The following is an 18,518-nucleotide window of genomic DNA, read 5'->3' as shown; positions in this document are numbered from 1 at the left end:
ACAAGATCGTTTCAAGAGTAAGTTGATAGTTGATGGTATCATATTGCCAGATTTATACAGCAAAAGCCTGAAGGGACGGAGCGAGTCTGTGAAATGCTGGCCAAGGGTTTCGTACGGCGACATATACAGCTGCCTTATAAACACGCCAGGCAGTACACACGAGAGAGCATGAAAGCATGAAACCACTGGACGGCTACAATTATTTTATATCGGGACATAGACACCAGCAACCCCCGCGACCCTATGAGGGATTAAGCGGGTCAGAAAATGGATGGATGGACGTTCAGACATGTTTGTGTAACATGAGAAAGCGGAGTCGGGGACACAGCGCTTCAGCAGAGAGGACGACCCGCCCGGTAGGTTAAAACAAACATTGTTCACTAAGGATTATTTCGGTGTTTTTGTTCTATTAATCCTTTTTCACAGACTCATGCCAGACGGTTTGCATACATGTATGTATATTTAAAAAAATTAAAATAAAAAAATAAATAAATAAATAAATAAAAAAATCGCTGCACTAAGTCCACAATAAAATGCCTTCTAGGTGTGTAGTTAGTGGCTGTAGTGCAGACCGCGGTGAAGTTGGTTTGATATTGGACATTCAAGCTCCGCGGAGTCAGCAGGATCTAGCTCACGGTTGATGGACTCTGATTTTCTCATACGCGGTGGGACCGTCAACAAATCTGATTTTATTTTTGTTTCTCAAGAGTGCTCCGCTGACTCCGCGGAGCTTGAATGTCCAATGTCAAACCAACTTCACCGCGGTCTAGTGCAGGCCAGAAAGTAGCGCTACATACTTGGCCGGTGGATCAAAAGGTCCGAAAGAAATGGGATTAATTCGTAAAAGAAACGCGAAAGGGCTGGATTGCCGGCAGTGACAAAAGTGTTTTATGCAATTCACACTTCACGAGTGAGGATTTTGAGGGGTACTTATAATGGATCATCGGCTGTATGTCTTGGGCAGCGTTAGATATAGTCTCCTCAGGTTTACCTTGTTTAAACTCCGTTTCTTTGTAGATATATTCGGTATCGGAGTCGCCAATGCTTGAGGTGGAGTTTGTAGATGTATCAGACATTTTTTTTAATAATTTTTCTGTATGTAGAGTAAGAGTTATTAATTAAATTTAATAAATCGGTAGCAAAAGTCGTAGTGTTAGCAGCTGGATGCACGGTACTAGTTCTGTTTGTGACATCACATTCCGAAACAGCCCGATTGAAGAATGTTCGGGCTTTTTCGCTTATACAGCAAGTTTTATCGAAATTACTTCCAAACGCCACACATAATTCACATATAATATACATTTCGTTACTCGTGACTATCTGAATGCATCTGGCATACATTCAGTACAAGAGTTAGACTTTAAGCTAAAATTGAAACAGGCTATATGTAAACAGAATTATCAAAACAAAATCAAAAATAGCAAATCAAGCTATTACTTTGTGGTAACAATTATAAAATACTCCATGAAGCAGTTTTTCCTCATCATCCTTCTGCAAAGATGGCTGAAGGCCCGCAGGAGGGAGGTGGCCCGGGAACATCAGAGATGAAATGTGATGTTGATACTCACATCATGCAGGGGGAAAGCAGATGTGTAGACACCGTTGGCTAACAGACTGGTGATCCCTGTAAGAAGGCATAATGAGTAGGATTCTAATGAAAACATGTAAACACTCACAAAGAGCAGGAACACCCAACTAACAAGCCAGGAGCTAAACCCATGAAGGCCTGGATGGGGGCGACTCTTCAAAACATTTATACCGACGTATAAAACGTGTAGTGGTTTGTTTTCTTTCATAACAGCAGCAGGAGAAAATTATTAAAACATGCACTAAATCATGACGTACTGACATTTGAAAGCCCGTTCAACAAATCAACACATGAGATGGGGCAAGACATTTTCGCTATAATTTAGCGTATTTCTATTGTTTCTGCCCCAAAATGCACTGGTTCTGTTTTATGAAGTTGATTTTTGACAAGCTTGTTAGGCAAGGCACATTGGGGGTCAATCATCCTCCCCTTGAGCTTGCAGGAGGAGTTCTAAAGTTGATAAAAAGGAATGTCTTGGTAAGACTTACTTCAGACAGACTTTGCGACCGCGCGGTGAAAATCATCTTGATTGGTAATGTAAACTCTGTCTCCATATTTAATTTCTATGAATTAAATATTCATATTAAACTGTTCTACCTCTGATTAATGTTTTCTCACTTGCGGCCAAATCTGGAACCGGGGTAAGATAGGTTTTCAATAAGACATGTAGCAGCAGGCCGGTAAACCCAATCTTTAACAGTATGCAGAATAGGCTGGAGCCAGACAACCTGAGTGGCCTAAGGGTTGATGCACTGATAACAAGTCTGTGATGTATTTAGATGCCAAGCTATTCAGGGATTTATAGATTAACAGAAGTATTTTAAAGTATATTCTCTGAGATACAGGGAGCCAGTGTAAGGACTTTAGAACCAGGTCCATGTTCTTTACGTTCTTAGTCTTAGTGAGGACACGGGCAGCAGCGTTCTGGATCAGCTGCAGCTATCTGATCCACTTTTTAGGCAGACCTGTGAAAACACCGTTGCAGTAATCAATTCGACTAAAAATAAACGCATGGATTAGTTTTTCCAGATCATGCTGAGACATTAGTCCTTTAATCCTGGAAATGTTCTTCAGGTGATAGAAAGCTGACCTTGTAATTGTCTTTAGATGCTTTTGGAGGTTCAGGTCTGAGTCCATCACTACTCCCAGATTTTAGGCCTGATCAGTGGATTCTAGCTGAAGCAGCTAAAGCTGTGTGTTAACTTTTGATCTCTCCTCTATTGGTCCAAAGATTATTACTTTAGTTTTGTTTTTATTCAATTGAAGAAAAATTTGGCACATCCATGCATTGATTTCTTCTAAACATTTCAGTTAACAGCGTTACAATGTTGTCCTGCCTCAGCTAACAGAGCAATGCACATGACTGACAGAAGCATCCTTGTGATCAAAAGCAGTGAGCCAAAGTTTCAGTTGTTGGTTTTTGTCATAAAAGCGTACATTGGTGCGTTTTCATTTGTTGCAAGTACAATTCTACGCAAAAAATGTGAAGAAATCGAACATGTTTTGTGTTAGTGGTTTTAGCAGGACTCTTTCACAGCTTCACCTGCGCTACACTGACAATCTAACTGGGCTTGAAATCTTTATCTTCTTGTGTTACCACTGGTAACCTTCAAGAGGTAGGCAATCACCATCACCTTGCACTGAAAATAAAAAAGAACATTTTTGATAGGAAAATTATAGGTGAACAGTTTTTTAGATCCTAACTATCTCTTTCTGAGAAGTGAAGTGACGAGTTTTGGGCTACCGCCTTGTTACATAGGGACAACCAAGAAATCACTTCCGTCCAAGAAAAATATCCGACAGACTGAAATCCTGCGGCAAAAGATGGACAGCACATGGATGGTGCTTCTGTATTTTTTCTAATAAATTCTTCTTGTGAATGTTGGGAAAACTAATTATGCCAGATGCAGAATTACAGTGAGTTCTGCGTGGTGCACGCAGTGAAGCATCATTGCAGTGTATGAAATGTTTTAATAGCACTTTTATATGCCATCAGAAAATGTAAAACAACCAACGTAAATGCATCAACGCGTGGAGAAAAGTGTTGGCAGTCACTCAAAGCTTCTTTACTTTAAGACCTAATTTTATCATTTAAACCTAAGGGATGTTACATTTGTCTTCAGGTCTGCTACAGTGATGTTAGACAGGTTTTACCCATGGAGTAGTTGGGTCTTGTCCATCTTATTCTCTTCAGTACTTCATAGACCTGGCAATAAAGGATAATACAGTCATTTAAAAAATGGCCAATTAAGCATGTTAGAAAATGTCAAACATAACACGACTGAAGATATGGGATGATTATTTTGTTATTGGATAACAGAAATTAGATGAATACAGAGGGAAAATTAAAGTAAAAACCAACTGCTTAGTTTCAGATGCATGTCTTTAGAAAGGCAATAAAAACAGCTCCACCGGGTCTAATTGATGAGCTCTGGAGCACAGCTATGAGCAAAGAACTGCTGGGGTCGTACACCTCCATCCAATACTGGGATTCAATCAAATCATCTAGTCATTAGTCAAACAGTGGGTAGCCCTGCGTAGGTGTGTGTATATACTATATATTGGTATGTGTGTGTTCTTGTACTTGCAGCTGAGTGAGAACACTTTTTGCTAATTTTACTAGTAAAGTGAGGGCTTCTTGTCGGTTCCCACTTTTTTTCTGGGCTAGGGGTTAGGTTTAGCACTATGTTGTCAATTAGGTTTAGGTTAGGGTGGATATTAGGTATAAATCGGTAAGGGTTAGGGCATGGAAAGGCTTGAAGATGAATGGAAGTCTATGGAAGACAAGGCCCAGTCCTAACTACATGAAACAAGGATGTGTGTGTGTGTGTGTGTGTGTGTGTGTGTGTGTGTGTGTGTGAAGGGAGAGTGAGAGAGACAGCGTGAGGTACCACTACTTGACAGAATATAATGACCACTCCTTTGGCTGACGTCTAAGATGTTACACTGAGAGAAAACTATGTTTGGAGATGGGTTAGGATTAGAAGCATATTCATCTATGAGAGTTTTACAGTGATTATTTATCCACATTCATCACTCGTGATCACCTTTAACATTCTAAAAGAAATACTTACGATGGAGCTTCTCGTCTTGCTGTCAAAGAAGAGGTCTCTGTCTGACAGGTCAAAACTGAGGGGAAAAAAACAACAACAAAAAACAGCCAAAGTTTCATTTAATCCAATTCAGTTTAGTCACATGGTGTAAATTAACAATGCATCTCATCTGCCGGAACTTTATAATTAAAATAAATCAATTTGACTGAATCATTCAGACAGGTTCCAAGTATAGCACATCCATTCCAGAGTGATCCTGGTTAAACAACCTAGTCAAATTCAGGTTATTATTCCATTTGGTTCAAAGTTTTCTCTCTAAGGAAACCCAGCAGATTGCATCAGGTCACTGACTTGCAGCATTCACTCCTGGGTGAGCGTAGAGCCACAGTGGACAGTTGCTGGCATTGTGTGATTGACTTTGCAGCAATCCCTCATACTGAGCATGCATGTAGCGACAGTGGAGAGGAAAATTCCCCTTTAACAGGAAAAAACCTCCAGAAGAACCAGAACCATGCTCAGTGTGAACGGCCATCTGCCTTGACAGAGAAGAGACACAAAAATCACAGAAGCACACATTGATCCAGGAGTACTTTCTATGTGAGAGAAAACTAAAAGGGTGATGGCACGGGGCTGCAGGGGCACAGCAGTAGAGCATGTGACCCATGTTCAGCAGCCTCAGTCCTCGACATGGCTGTTCTGGGTATGAGTTCCAGCTAGTGGACCTTAGCTGATAGGAAATGGGGTTAAAAGAGAAGGGGACACGTGGCTAACTGTCGAATGGAGGCCACTGGTGCAAAAAATCTGTTAAAAAAAATTATTGGCAATGCTAGCTCTTTTTGTGGCTTCATGTAGGAGAGAAAAATAGCCCAACAGATCAGCTCTGAGGCAGTTTTCAGGTCCAGGAGATGAAAGGGAGCACAGAGAGTGAGTAGTAGTAAAAGTTCAGCTAGTAGCCATGTCTAGGAGAGAGACACTCTTAAGGCCCGTTTACACTACACCTAAAAACCGAGCCATGCCGAGACCGGTCCGAGCTTGGTCCAGTTAACTGAGATAAATGCAGCCGTTTACACACACAGAAGTTATCTCGGTTATGGTTCCTTGGTTGCTCCTCGCCTCCTAGTGGCGATCTGCGTTACTACCGCTCTCTGGGATTGAAGGCGGGACCGAGCAAATCAAAATGGCGGCACCCGTCACATTCAAGATGTTATTGTTAGACAGATTCGGCTTTTGGGACGTGGATAAGACAAATGAACGTCTAATAAGGATTTACAGACGCAGGAAACAACAACAGACGCTGAGGTTCATAAGCAGAGTCATCACTGGAAACCGTGTGGCACGGTAAGGAAGCTAGTATTATTATGAATGTCTGAAATTTGTCTGAATGGAGTGTGAATCGGGACGTGCAGCCAGACACGCCGGGAAACCCGCGGACAGTCAGCTGACTGTAAGGGCATGACGCGGTCTGCTCATGCGCTCCTCGTTCTCAGGGAACCGGGATAAAAAAAACCAGTCCGAGACCTACTAGGGAACTGGTCTGCAGTTAGCGCGGTCCGGTTATCGTTAACGCGGTCTGGTTCAGTCTGCTGACCATTTACACACAAGAGTTATCTCGGTTACCGAGCTCGGACTGGTCTCGGCTCGGTTAAAAAAGTGTAGTGTAAACGGGCCTTTAAAGGCAGAACTAAGCCATCATCTTCAAAAGAACATCATGAAGCTGTTGACAGCAGTAGCTCAGCCGCTGCCGCCCTGCAGGACAGCATCACAGCTAAACGAAAGCCAGGCCAAATGGAGTTACTATGCAGAGAAAAAAAAAAGACAGTGGCCATAAACCTAAAAGTGGAAATCATTGGAAAAAAAAATTAAATTGGAGACCAGTAGAATTGAAAGACACTGAAAATAGTAAATAAAAAAAAACTAAAAGTGGTTTTAAGCTATATTAATTTCTTTACAGCCTAGAGAAATTTAAATGAAAAGGAAAAAGGGGGAGATGGCGGGACAGGGCTAGAAAACACTGTAAAGGAAATGCACTCATAAATCTAACGGTATTTAACTGTGCCAATAAATCTAATAATAACATAATCTTACGACTTAACCAACCAGTATGCTGTTTACCAGTAATATATTGGACTCTTAATTAGTCAAGTCTTTGTCATCGTGCTGTTATGCCATTACGGGACGTGACAAAACTGCATTAATTCGGGACGTGACGGACCGCAATTCCCATGATGCAATGTGGTCAAAATGGCCACCAACTCCCATCATGCAACACGGCCCAAAAATGCCCTAACAACGGAGCAGAGAGATAACGTTACTAGGGAAAATGTATTTAATGCAGCCACGCATGACAATCTGCCTTCTTCCCTGGCGCGCTGCCAACCTGAGAAGACACACAGCTGTTTCACTCTGTGGATTAATTACCCACACGCCACGTGCGCGAGTTTCTCGCTACACCGAGATTTTTCGAAGCAAACCGGATTCCCTGCTTTGCTGACGCAGGGGGTCGACTAAAATAAGTACTTTTAAATTCCCTCTGATCAAAAGACTGGGAGCCACCTTATCTCCCAGTGATCGAAGAGGACCCCGCTTTGTCTGGCCAACAAAGCGACTGTAAGCCAGGAGGAAGAGACGCATTCAAGACGCGTTAGTCGGAGCGCTCGCGGACCCCGAAGCCGGGACTTCATTCTGGGATTTCCTCAAAGTAACGAGGTTCTCCCCTTTTATTTCTTTTCCACCCACAGGGTGTTTAGAAGTGCCTGGGCAGGCATAGGAACTTTGTAGGTGTAGGTTAATGCTTTTTACCCCAAGACGGAGTTGGGTTTATTTTGCTGAATATTTTCTTTGTATGTGCATGCATTTTACAATTGATTTTTGCTGTGTTGATTGTGGTTTATCAATAACCCCGCCGTGGGTCACTGCTACAGTTCTTTCCATCTTCTTCCATGCTTTCCCCCCCTCTCTTTTCGCTCCTTCTTTTAAGTGAATTTGATCACTTTGTTGAATCTTAGTTCGCGGTTTTTCTTTAAACTCACCCGTGAACCACTCCTTCTCGGAGCGAGGTACCGCCTCACATTAGCGTAAGCGTGGTGACATCATTAGGACCTCCCCTCACGCATCACGCAAGGTTGTAGAGTCTTCGTCATCATAGTCGCCATCTTGCGAGTGTCTCAGAGCAGGTGTCTGCTCCTCAATGGTGCAACGTCAAATGCTGACGTCCGAGTGTGGTTTAAACAACCGTGAGCTGAACTAGATTCGCTAACCGCTCATGTTAATCCATTTGTTTTTTTGTTTGTTCTTTTATTTCCACATATTTTGCATGTTAAGTTTAGTAGTGAGTAAGATTTCAAAAGTCGTTGAATCAGAGAATTACTGTAACAGGGAATTGCTTTTGGTTCAATAAAAACAACAACTGCGGAATAGAAATTGTTTTGTGTTCAATCTAATTCACAGTTGCATGGTTATTCAGAATTCAGAGCTAACCTTCTTTGGAGTTAACATCTGATATTAATACAGAGACAATATCATTGGATGGTGATAAGGAATAAGGATTTAAACTCTAATTGCAGTTATATTGGGGTTCTGACAGCCTGCCGGATAAACTTCGTCGGTTAAAAGTCCGACCAGATCATTTAGTCCAGCATAAATTAGTTCATAACAGCTAATTAACTAATGCATTAGTGGTATAAATCCTTACAAGCTTATAGCTAACATCACCACCATTTAAACTATATTTTGTTATAGAGGAATTTTGAGTTGAATGATTTATTACTTAAATTATAATACCAAATTATAATTAGTAATAATAATAAGCATATTCAAACAGCTTCTGGCATAACAGTGCCAACCTACAATGTGTAATAGTGCACTGACATTGGTCTACTGATCCATGTATGGTCAATAGAGAAATCCTGAAACAAAGCTGTTTCCAGAAGACCACAAATTAGAAAAAGATATTTGCACAGTGTACTCCATAGTGGCCCAGTTGGTAGCACTGGTGCCTTGCAGCACAAAAGTCCTTGGTGCAAACCCTGGCGGTTTTTCTGCATGGAGTTTGCATGTTCTCCCTGTGCATGCTCAGTTCACTCCCTGTACTCAGGCTTCCTCCCACAGTCCAGAAACATTGTTGTTAGGTGACTTCCCCCAAAAGGATGCTGCACAAATAAGAGGGTATAGAAACTGGTTGGATGAATGTGCTGCACTTGGCCCACTTCAAAGAAGATTGGTATGGATTGGAGTTATAATTATTATCAACACGTAAAAGCAAATGTGGAATTATAGTATTTCTCCACGGCAATGTTTACTTAATGTATTCAAATGACATTTGTTTTTAAAACAAGCACGAATAGTACAAGTGGATTTGTGCCACAAGACTAGGAGCTGTTCTCATGACATCTCTGGGCATTTTAAGTCGCAAATGTTTACCTTCAAGGAAGAAGTGAGAAAAAATTATGTATCGGCTTCCTAAGGGAATGTGTTGTTCCTCAGGAGAACATTTTTTATCACCCTGTGAATGAAATGCTAGGAAGAATGCTTATCTGTTTAGACCAACAAAAATGCTAAAACTGGTGAGTTTAGGCCTACTGGTTAGATATTTGATCCAAATGACCTACACTCAAGCAAGTGCATGCATGTAGAGAGAAGATAGACCTTAGGTTCTGTCCATACAGTGCCTCGTAAAGGTATTCATACCCCTTTTTGCACATTATAAAAACCACAAACATTAAATGTTGTTGGGATTTTATGCAACGGACTAACACAAACAATTACTTAATTCTTGAGAAAAGGGATAGAGATTCAAGATTTCTATAGAATTTAATAGAAATCCAAACGGATTGGTGCAAATTTGTATTTAGCATCATTTATTATGATAGCCCCCAAAAAATCTGCAGAACCCATTGCCTTCAGAACCCAAGAATGGTTGAGAGAATGTGAATAGAAGATAGTGCCAAGAGGCCCAGAATAACTCTGTAAGTCATGCAGAGATCCACAGCTCAGGTGGGAGAATCTGTCAACAGTTATTAGCTGCACACAACCTGGCAGTTACGCAAGAACAGCAGGAAATGGGAAACGTCCTATACATGTATAGTGCTTGATCAAATCTAGAGGAGCTCAAAGTGCTTCACACTACATTCAGTCATTCACCCATACGTTGATAGTGGTGATCTACATTTGTGGGCACACTGGCAGAAGCGGGGCTGTCAGACAATCGCCGCCACCGGACCCTTTGACCACCAGCAACAGACTAAGCGGGTCAAGTGTCTTGCCCAAGGACACAACGACAGACGGTCGAAGTGAGTGTTCGAACAGGCAACCCATTCAGAAAGCTGGAGGTGACGGCAACATGCCATAGGGATGCTTTCTTTCCTTTAACCTGAACAGATGAACTGTTCAGAGTTGATGACACTTTTCAGATAATATCTAAAAACACCAAAATAGATAAAAACCCGTCTAAATCTTTTTCTATTTATGGTCCACTTATTAGATGAAAATCACAATTAAAGACAATGAAGATGGTGGCTGTAACGTGTTAAAATGTGAAATGGTCATGGGGTGTGAATACTACTCCAAGTCATGTTCTGCTTCTCTGTCACATCTTACTGAAGAAGCTGCACACAATGATTTCTTTAATTTAGCTGTGCTATAATGTTTGAGTGATTCCAGCAGCTCTGGCATAGAATGTTGATAAAAAAATTTTTAGAAAAAAAAAGTCCCCCAAATAAGTGGGAAAAAAAGACGAAAAAAATGTATAAATTAAACAAAACACTAGAACATACTGATAGGCAAGAAATTCTGCATGATCTGATGAATGAAAAGTTGAAAGAAATATAAAGGATTGGAAGATGACAGCAGAAGAACCTGACTGTGGAAAATTAATGCAAATTTACTTTTGATTGGGAATACTATCATCACTTCATTATTAGCATTTAGCTGTTTGTGAGTCAAATAATAGTAATAGTAATAATAATAATAATAATAATAATAATAATAATAATAATAAAAACATCCATCTATTTTCTGACCCGCTTAATCCCTTATGGGGTCGCGGTGGTTGCTGGTGCCTATCTCCAGCATTCACCTGGCGAGAGGCGGGGAACACCCTGGACAGGTCGCCAGTCTCTCGCAGGGCAACACATAGACAAACAGGACAAACAACCATTCACGCACACACTCACACCTAAGGACAATTTAGAGAGGCCAATTAACCTAACAGTCATGTTTTTGGACTGTGGGAAGAAGCCGGAGTACCCGGAGGGAACCCACGCATGCACAGAGAGCATGCGTGGAAAAGACCCAGGGTTGGACTTGAACCCCGGATTTTCTTACTGCAAGGGAACAGTGCTACCCACTGCTCCACTGAGCAGCCCACATTTTGTTTTGTTTTTAATAATAAAAACAAAACAATATGATAATCAATGAGAAGGAAAAAAAGACAAAGTTTGATCTAAAATCAGGGCTAACCTAGGGGATCAGCCCCCTAGTGTTTGTTGTTTTTTGGTGTTTTTTTTTTCCAAAACAGATGAAGAGATGTGGAAGCTGTGGAGGGAGATCTGCTAGCCATTAGTCAGAGTGTAAATTTAGCTCCTCACTGCCCACACTCTCCTCCATACATTCTAGCAGGCTGAGGGGAAGACGTCCTTCTGCTCAAAAGACTATATGGAAAAAACTGTTGACTTACTGGGACCAAAGAGAGCATCCATGAAGTCATGATTTTAATAAACTTAAACAAAAATCCCTCCTATGTGTCCTTCGGCTACTAAAGCCTCAGTGAATGTGTTCAGAGGATGGAAATGACCTCAGACAGTCAGAGCCATGTTTGTTTGCTGGGAGCGAGCAGCTGCCCCGGTCTCTAACATCATCGAGTCAGACTGAATCAGTCTGTCGCTTTACTGTCATCATAGCAGACAGCCGCACAGGTTTGTTGGCATTTCTTTGTATTGCTGTATCAATGTATCCACCATGTTCTGTTTAATAATGAAGTATATTTGCTTTTTCAAGTGTCCTAGTGGTAATATTAGTTGGTTCTTTGCAGCTACACAGACTTTTCTTCAAGGCATTTCGTTTTTCCAAGAGGAAGAACTATTCCTGCACATTCAGGCTACTTAGGGTCAGAGTCTGTCTGGGTCAGGTACTAGCAATATCCAACCTTAATTCTGCTTTGCAGCTTGAAGTTGTAGGACACAATGTCCCTGCTTGAACTCAGATCTAAAAACGTGAAAAAAACAAACAGCATCTCTCAGATTGGCAGTGAATAAAGCTGTGGTGACCTAGGGGACTGGGGAAGCTGCTGGGGAAGCTCTCTGGACAACGTTGACCAAAGCCCATAACAGGCGTTTGGTTTAAACCTCAGTAAATTAGCCCATCTTCTAAAAATATACTATGATGCTCTTAAATAAAAAAGCTAACCAAAATGGCCCCTCAATGCAATGAACTGTTGATATGTTTCATTGAGCGTGTGAGGGTACACGTGAAACAACAAAAGAGCTTTTACTCACAGATGCTGCTTCTCCCTTGAAAAAGGAAGAGACAACGATTTGACATCTTCAAGTCGTGTGGGACCCACTTTCGGGTGGAGAGGATCGGTGACTTTGTGAATGAACAGTCGGATTTTCTCCACTATGTTGGTGCCTTGTTTCACCTCATAGAGCTATGGAAAAGACAGAAAATTGTTCCTGTTGAGGGGAGGTGTTCCTTTCCAAGGTCGCCACATGCATGCTCAACACGAGGGATTGCTGCAAAATCTGCTACACACACAGGCCTTGTCATGAGATTGTTATCTCAAGACAAGGGATTATGCAATGTATACATATTAACAGGTTTTAAAGTTTCAAATTCAGTAATGATGATCAACTAATAATCAACATAATAAAATGTAGATCAAGTGATAAGGAGGATACTTAATATTTATGTGGTAAAACAAACAAATTGGGTCAGTAACAGTGTAAATGATCCCTGACAGTATTAATCTGGAAATGGTAGAACCAACAGATGTGGAATTAAATACCTTTGTTGTTGGCATCTTGAGCTTCATCATCTCAGCCTCTCGACACAAAACGGTCCAAGGAGCATGGATCTTCAGGAAGCCGAGTCCAGAGATTTTAGTCTGAAACAAAGGAGATTAGATTGTAGACGACAGTTTCATCAGACAGAGAGTTATTCTCGATGAATTCACATAAAACAAGGCTAATCCTGATTTCCAGAAGGTAATAATGATTATTGGTATATAATACAGCAGGAGTGCTGCCACTTGTCCATCTATTCAATGAGACTGGCATTCTTATCTGTGATTGGATGGCTCCATTCAAACCCTGCCAAAACAATCATGGTGCATCAAGAGTCTGTTTCAAATGACAATGTTGCTGGATTAAAAATAATTTTTTAAGTTTTCACAACCTAAGAGGGTTAAAGTTTGTGAGTACTTCATGTTTTCAGGTGATAAATGGGACGTTTATTGGTTTAACATAGGGAAGCAGACACATTAGATCCATAAGTACATTTTTAACAGGTTTCAAAGGGTTTAATATTACAGATTGTTACTACTTTGGAGTCACAAATCAATCCTGAATATTCATACTTGATTTAACACAAATAACGGAGCCTCATTTTTATTTATCTTAGTCGTGCTGAGCTGTTTTAAAAACATATTTTGTCATACTTGAATGTGTCTCAAGTTTATGAAATTTTAACGAGTCATACAATAAGCAAGCACTTTTACAATGATGTGAAAAGCCAGCGGCTTTCAAAAGCCCAGTGCTCGTTTCAATACAAATTCACACGGGCAATGTCAGATTCCCGGAGCTTTACTTTTCACGGATAAAAAGGTCCTGGTGTGTGAGGTTTGTTGAAGAGGTGGGATCAATGTTCTTAATTTTTCATGTGTCTGAGAACTCCATGGACCTCTGTGAGCAACATCACATGTGGACACTGAGGATACACCAATTTTACACCTATATCCAGAATATAATAAGTTACATGGCTTACTAAAAGAATCAAATTACATCAATATTTATTTTAGATTACTTAGTTCAGATACGATTGACTTAACCTGATTACATGACAAAGATAAAAATCTTGGATTTTTATATGAGCTGTACAGTATGTTTTATGTCAGAGTAGGGTTCCTGCTAAGGATGAACTGAGAGAGGTGCACATCTCTGAGTTCAAATTGAATTGCAATTAAATCATTTAAATTTTGCTTAATGAGATTTAGTACACTCATGTGGTACTGTGCAGATTCTTGTCTATCAGTCTGCTAGAGGGCAGCTGTGGCTACAATGTAGCTCACCACCATCAGGGTGTGAATGTGTGCGTGAATAGGTGAATGATTGACCAGGGTAAAGCACTTTGGGGTCGTCGGACTTGATAAAGTGCTATACAAGTACAAGTTATTTATATATATTGTTGTAGTCCTCAGGCATGCGCTCATAAAATAAGAAACGTATAAACAGAGCTGTTTTTCAAAATCAGCGGTAGAACAAGTAAAACTGGTCAGAAAGCAGCAGAAACCGTGTAGCTACTGCAAAGGACTCCATCTGTAGCTGACAACACCATCGCACCGCAACAACAGCATTCCAGGAACAAACGACAGGTGGAGCGCTCAAAAGCCAACGAAATTGGTTTAAAAACGGCACTTACGATTGTGTGCAGCAAAGAAAGAAACTCCGCCACCAGGAGCAGTAAGGAGCAGCACAGTGTACAAAAGTACTGTTCTTATACCCTTAATTATCACAAAAAGTTGTTTTAAGATGTTTTAAAGCGAGAAAGTACATCTCCAAACTACATCTTTGCAATCAGTTCATCGAAGGTATGAGCTGCTTTTGGAGTTTTCGGAGCAGCAGAGCTCTGCTGACAAGTTGGTCCGGCTGCCAATCTAACCAGGGAGCCGCAATGGGAAAACCCCGTTACCGTGCTTTAGTCGGCCGGGTGTGATGGGATTTCCCACAGCTGGAACAAACAACAGGTGTCACCCAGTCTGTGTCTTCAGAGACAAGACGCTGCACTCACACGCATGGAGCATGACAAATGTGCGCAGCCATGTATGTTTTAGGGAATAGCTGTTTTAGTTCAGGATACATGGCTTTTAAATTTGTACTTTTACACTGCAGTGGAAGCATTTAAGAATATTTTATCCCTCTGTGCCCAGACAGCTGTGGGGTGCGGGTTGGCAGATTTTGTAAGAGAAACAAGCAGCCAGCTATATGAAAACAAACAAGCCCAAAAGGCAACCAACCTCGCTGTACAACAGAGAGCGCTGGAGGTCCAGCTTTTTAAATAAACGTGAGTAAATCATAACTTTTTGGTTCACTTATTGTTGATACATCAATACTATAAATATTGTTATATTTAATGTGCACTATTTTTGAATTGAAAAGAATAGATAAAAATCTTTTTATCATTTCTCTGTAGAAACAAGTTCTTCCCGTCTTGTACATGCTGGTTAAATGTCACTCGAGGATTGCCATTGATTAGGCAGTAAGCCGGCCAGTGTTTGTATGGAAGATAAAACTGTCCTGCTGAGCCATGCGGTGACCCAAAAGGCCAGCTTTTGGGTCCAGGCTCCTTCCACCTCAGGTGGGGCCGTTAATAAATGCAATTTGGCAGGATTTTTTGGAGAAAAATGTAATTTAGGCTGACCAAATAAACAAAATCAAACAAAATAACCCTGTGCCCAAAATGCAGCAAATGACTACACGACATTTAAGCTACAAGTTCCTCAAGTCTGATGAGAACCATCTGCATCCATTTGAGCAAAACACTTCATTCTCACTGCCTATGACACATCATCTGCAGCATATAATGTTATATAAAGGCACTAATACACAGCCAGACCTGCTTCAAGCGCCTCAGCTCTGAACACTGACCTGTCTGGATGAAGGGATGGATAGCATTATACAGACAGAAACTATATGTGCAATCTGAGAAAAGCATTTGATGAGTTCTATCTGATAAGCACAGGATAATTAAATGATACAGAGTTTGTTAAACTATTTTAAAGCGCATGACACCATATACAGTAATTCACATTAATTATAGATTAATAGACTGTCAGGAGTGTTACAGATTTGATACTAAAACTAAATTGTATGTGCCCTAATTATACAGTCCAATCAGATTTTATTACCTTCTTAATGTAAAGATGCAAGAACTTGTATTTTGTTTATGTGTTATGGGGAAATGAAAAAATATAATCACATTGCTTATGCTAAACAGAAAATATCTGACTGCTGTTTTTAAAGACAACTACAAGAATGCTTCTTGACCCGTTATGAGTGTTCTTTCTTGGTTATGATTGATTCTGGGGCGATCTGACTAAAAGGCTGCCCAGTAAAGTAACCTCATTGATGCTAATGGTCCATTCTAAACCACAAAAGTATTTTTTTAAAAACACTTATTAAATATTGCACACTCCACTCTGAAGGTGTAAAATGAAAACACTTCCTTCCTTCACACTGGAGTCTGCCCATTGAATTATGTGCTAAAGGATCCCAAGCTCTGCTGATGTAGGAAAGTAACAGAATTATCAAAAGAAACTTGACTGCATCCATCATTAATGTGCAGCATGAGTTCCATAGGCTCTACTATAAGATGCCATCGATAGACTTTACCCGTACAATTTCAGGCTATTTACTGTGACTTCTGCTGGCAGGCTAAGTATCACTGAGTTGCTAAAAGCCTTTCCCAGAAGTCATTTTTCAACAAAGATGCCCTTGTTACAAAGGGTCACTTCTGATGTTTTTAAGGGTATTTAGACAGTAAGATGATTCAAGTCAATTTATCTTTTCAGCAGAAGATTTCTGATCATTTTTGTAATCTGCATTAATGGGTACAAACATCCTAGGATGCATGACTCCAATAAAACAGCATAATTTCTTTCAGGTAATTTAAAAAAGCTTGCAATATCCACCACACGATGGCTTCACACATTTCCGCGAAAGCCAGTTTTTCTCCAGCAAAAAAAAATATTTCATTTTTGCCTCCATGTGAGACGATGGATTTGTGGTTTCCAATGAGGACAAGTAGAACCTTTTGCTGTTTGACAACATATGTGTGTGTTTAGGGAAACCTTTATCCCAATACTGTGGTCCATTTCTGGGCGAATACCACAAGGAATGATGCATACAGCTTGTTACCATGGAGATTAATCATAAACTGGTGGACAGAGTTTTTTGAGCCTATACTTCTAATATGCCTATATCAAATGGCATTACTTGTGCCTTTCCTTGTGTGATCATCACAGTCAATCCCGGACTAAATAAAGACATACTTTATTTTGGTATTAGAAGCAAAACAATTTAAAAAAGACAATTTTTAAAAATCTTAATCAGTAATAGTAAAATTAAACCCATAACAGCCTAATCGTTTTATAATGGTGGGTGTTACTGCTAACATAGATAAAGGCTCAGGTTTAATTTGTCTTCTCATAGCCTATGCTCTGATCATCAGAGCATAGGCAACCAATGGCCCATTGCAACATCTTAGAAAGATCATCCATCTATCCATCTTCTTCCTCTTATCCGGGGTCGGGTCGCGGGGGTAGTAGCTTCAGTTGTAATGTTCTGTTATGGTTTATGTTTATTATTTGGTTAAGTTTAGTTCTTTCCTGTTTTTTCTGTTTCTATTTAGGCTTATTTTTATTCTTAGACTTGTCCTTTTGCTCCCTTAATTATTTCCACCTGGTTTTGGTTAATTAGTCCCTCCCTGTTACTGTGTCTGCCCGCCTATTTAAACTCCTCTTAGTTTTCTGTTTGTTGCCGGGACTTCATTATCATCACGACCACTTCAATGGTAAGAGCCCTCCTGCATTCTGGTCTGACCTGTTCTTTGTTTTTTGAATCTGCCCAGCTTTTTGGTATGGGAAGCATCAGTAGCCTGGAACCTGTCTGTTTGCCTGTTTAACTCCTTCCTTCAATAAACTCCACAAAAAGGATTACGACTGCGTCTGGTGGAAGTCTGGGTTCATCTCTACACAAAACATTACATCAGTAGGGAGTCCCAGACGTCCCTGTCCCCAGCCACTTGGGCCACCTCCTCCGGGGGAATCCCAAGGAGTTCCCAGGCCAGCCAGGAGACATAGTCCCTCCAGCGAGTCCTGGGTCTTCCCCTGGGCCTCCTCCTGGTGGGACGTGCCCGGAACACCTCACCAGGGAAGCGTCCGGGAGGCATCCTAACCAGATGCCCAAGCCACCTCAACTGGCTCCTCTCGACGTGGAGGAGCAGCGGCTCTACTCTAAATCCTCCCGGATGACTGAGCTCCTCACCCTATCTCTAAGGGAGAGCCCAGACACACTAAGGAGAAACTCATTTCGACCGCTTGTATCCGGGATCTTGTTCTTTCGGTCACGACCCAAAGCTCATGACCATAGATGAGGGTAGGAACGTAGATCGACTGGTAAATCGAGAGCTTCGCCTTTTGGCTCAGCTCTCTCTTCACCACAACGGATCGGTACAGCGCCCGATCCGTGTCCTTTCTATTCAGGGGTTCTGGAAAGGAGGGCCCATTGGATAGTTGAATCTCGGATTCAGGAAGAGCAGTGTGGTTTTGTCCTGGCCGTAGTAGAACACTGGATCAGCTCTACACCCTCAGCAGGATCCTGGAGAGGGCATGGGAGTTTGCCAAACCAGTCTACATGTGCTTTGTGGATCTGGAGAAGGCATTCAACCGTGTCCCTTGAGGGATCCTGTGGGGGGTACTCCGGGAGTATGGAATACCGGGCCCTTAGTAAGGCTGTCACGTCTCTGTATGACGGTTGTCAGAGTCTGGTCCGCTTGGTGCAGTAAGTTGGACTCGTTTCGGGTGAGAGTTGGACTCCGCAAGGTTGCCCTTTGTCACCGATTCTGTTCATAACTTTTATGGACAGAATTTCTAGGCGCAGCCAAGGTGT

At 41.2% G+C, this 18,518-nt stretch overlaps 1 protein-coding gene across 1 annotated transcript in view; it reads right to left on the bottom strand.

Moving 5' to 3' along the window:
• The window catches only part of LOC105916252 (anoctamin 1, calcium activated chloride channel a), a gene marked incomplete at its 5' end in the record, with an annotated part of 62,798 nt that extends 50,059 nt beyond the window's left edge, over positions 1–12,739 (bottom strand). Inside the window, 5 exon segments of the mRNA XM_036132481.1 lie at positions 1,569–1,624; positions 3,743–3,794; positions 4,663–4,717; positions 12,132–12,283; positions 12,641–12,739. Coding sequence (XP_035988374.1) covers positions 1,569–1,624; positions 3,743–3,794; positions 4,663–4,717; positions 12,132–12,283; positions 12,641–12,739 — 414 coding nt within the window.
• Positions 12,740–18,518: the final 5,779 nt, after the last annotated feature.

The sequence above is a fragment of the Fundulus heteroclitus genome, unplaced genomic scaffold, assembly GCF_011125445.2.
Source record: "Fundulus heteroclitus isolate FHET01 unplaced genomic scaffold, MU-UCD_Fhet_4.1 scaffold_515, whole genome shotgun sequence".
Lineage (NCBI taxonomy): Eukaryota > Metazoa > Chordata > Actinopteri > Cyprinodontiformes > Fundulidae > Fundulus > Fundulus heteroclitus.
This window is presented reverse-complemented; position numbering and strand designations above follow the sequence as displayed.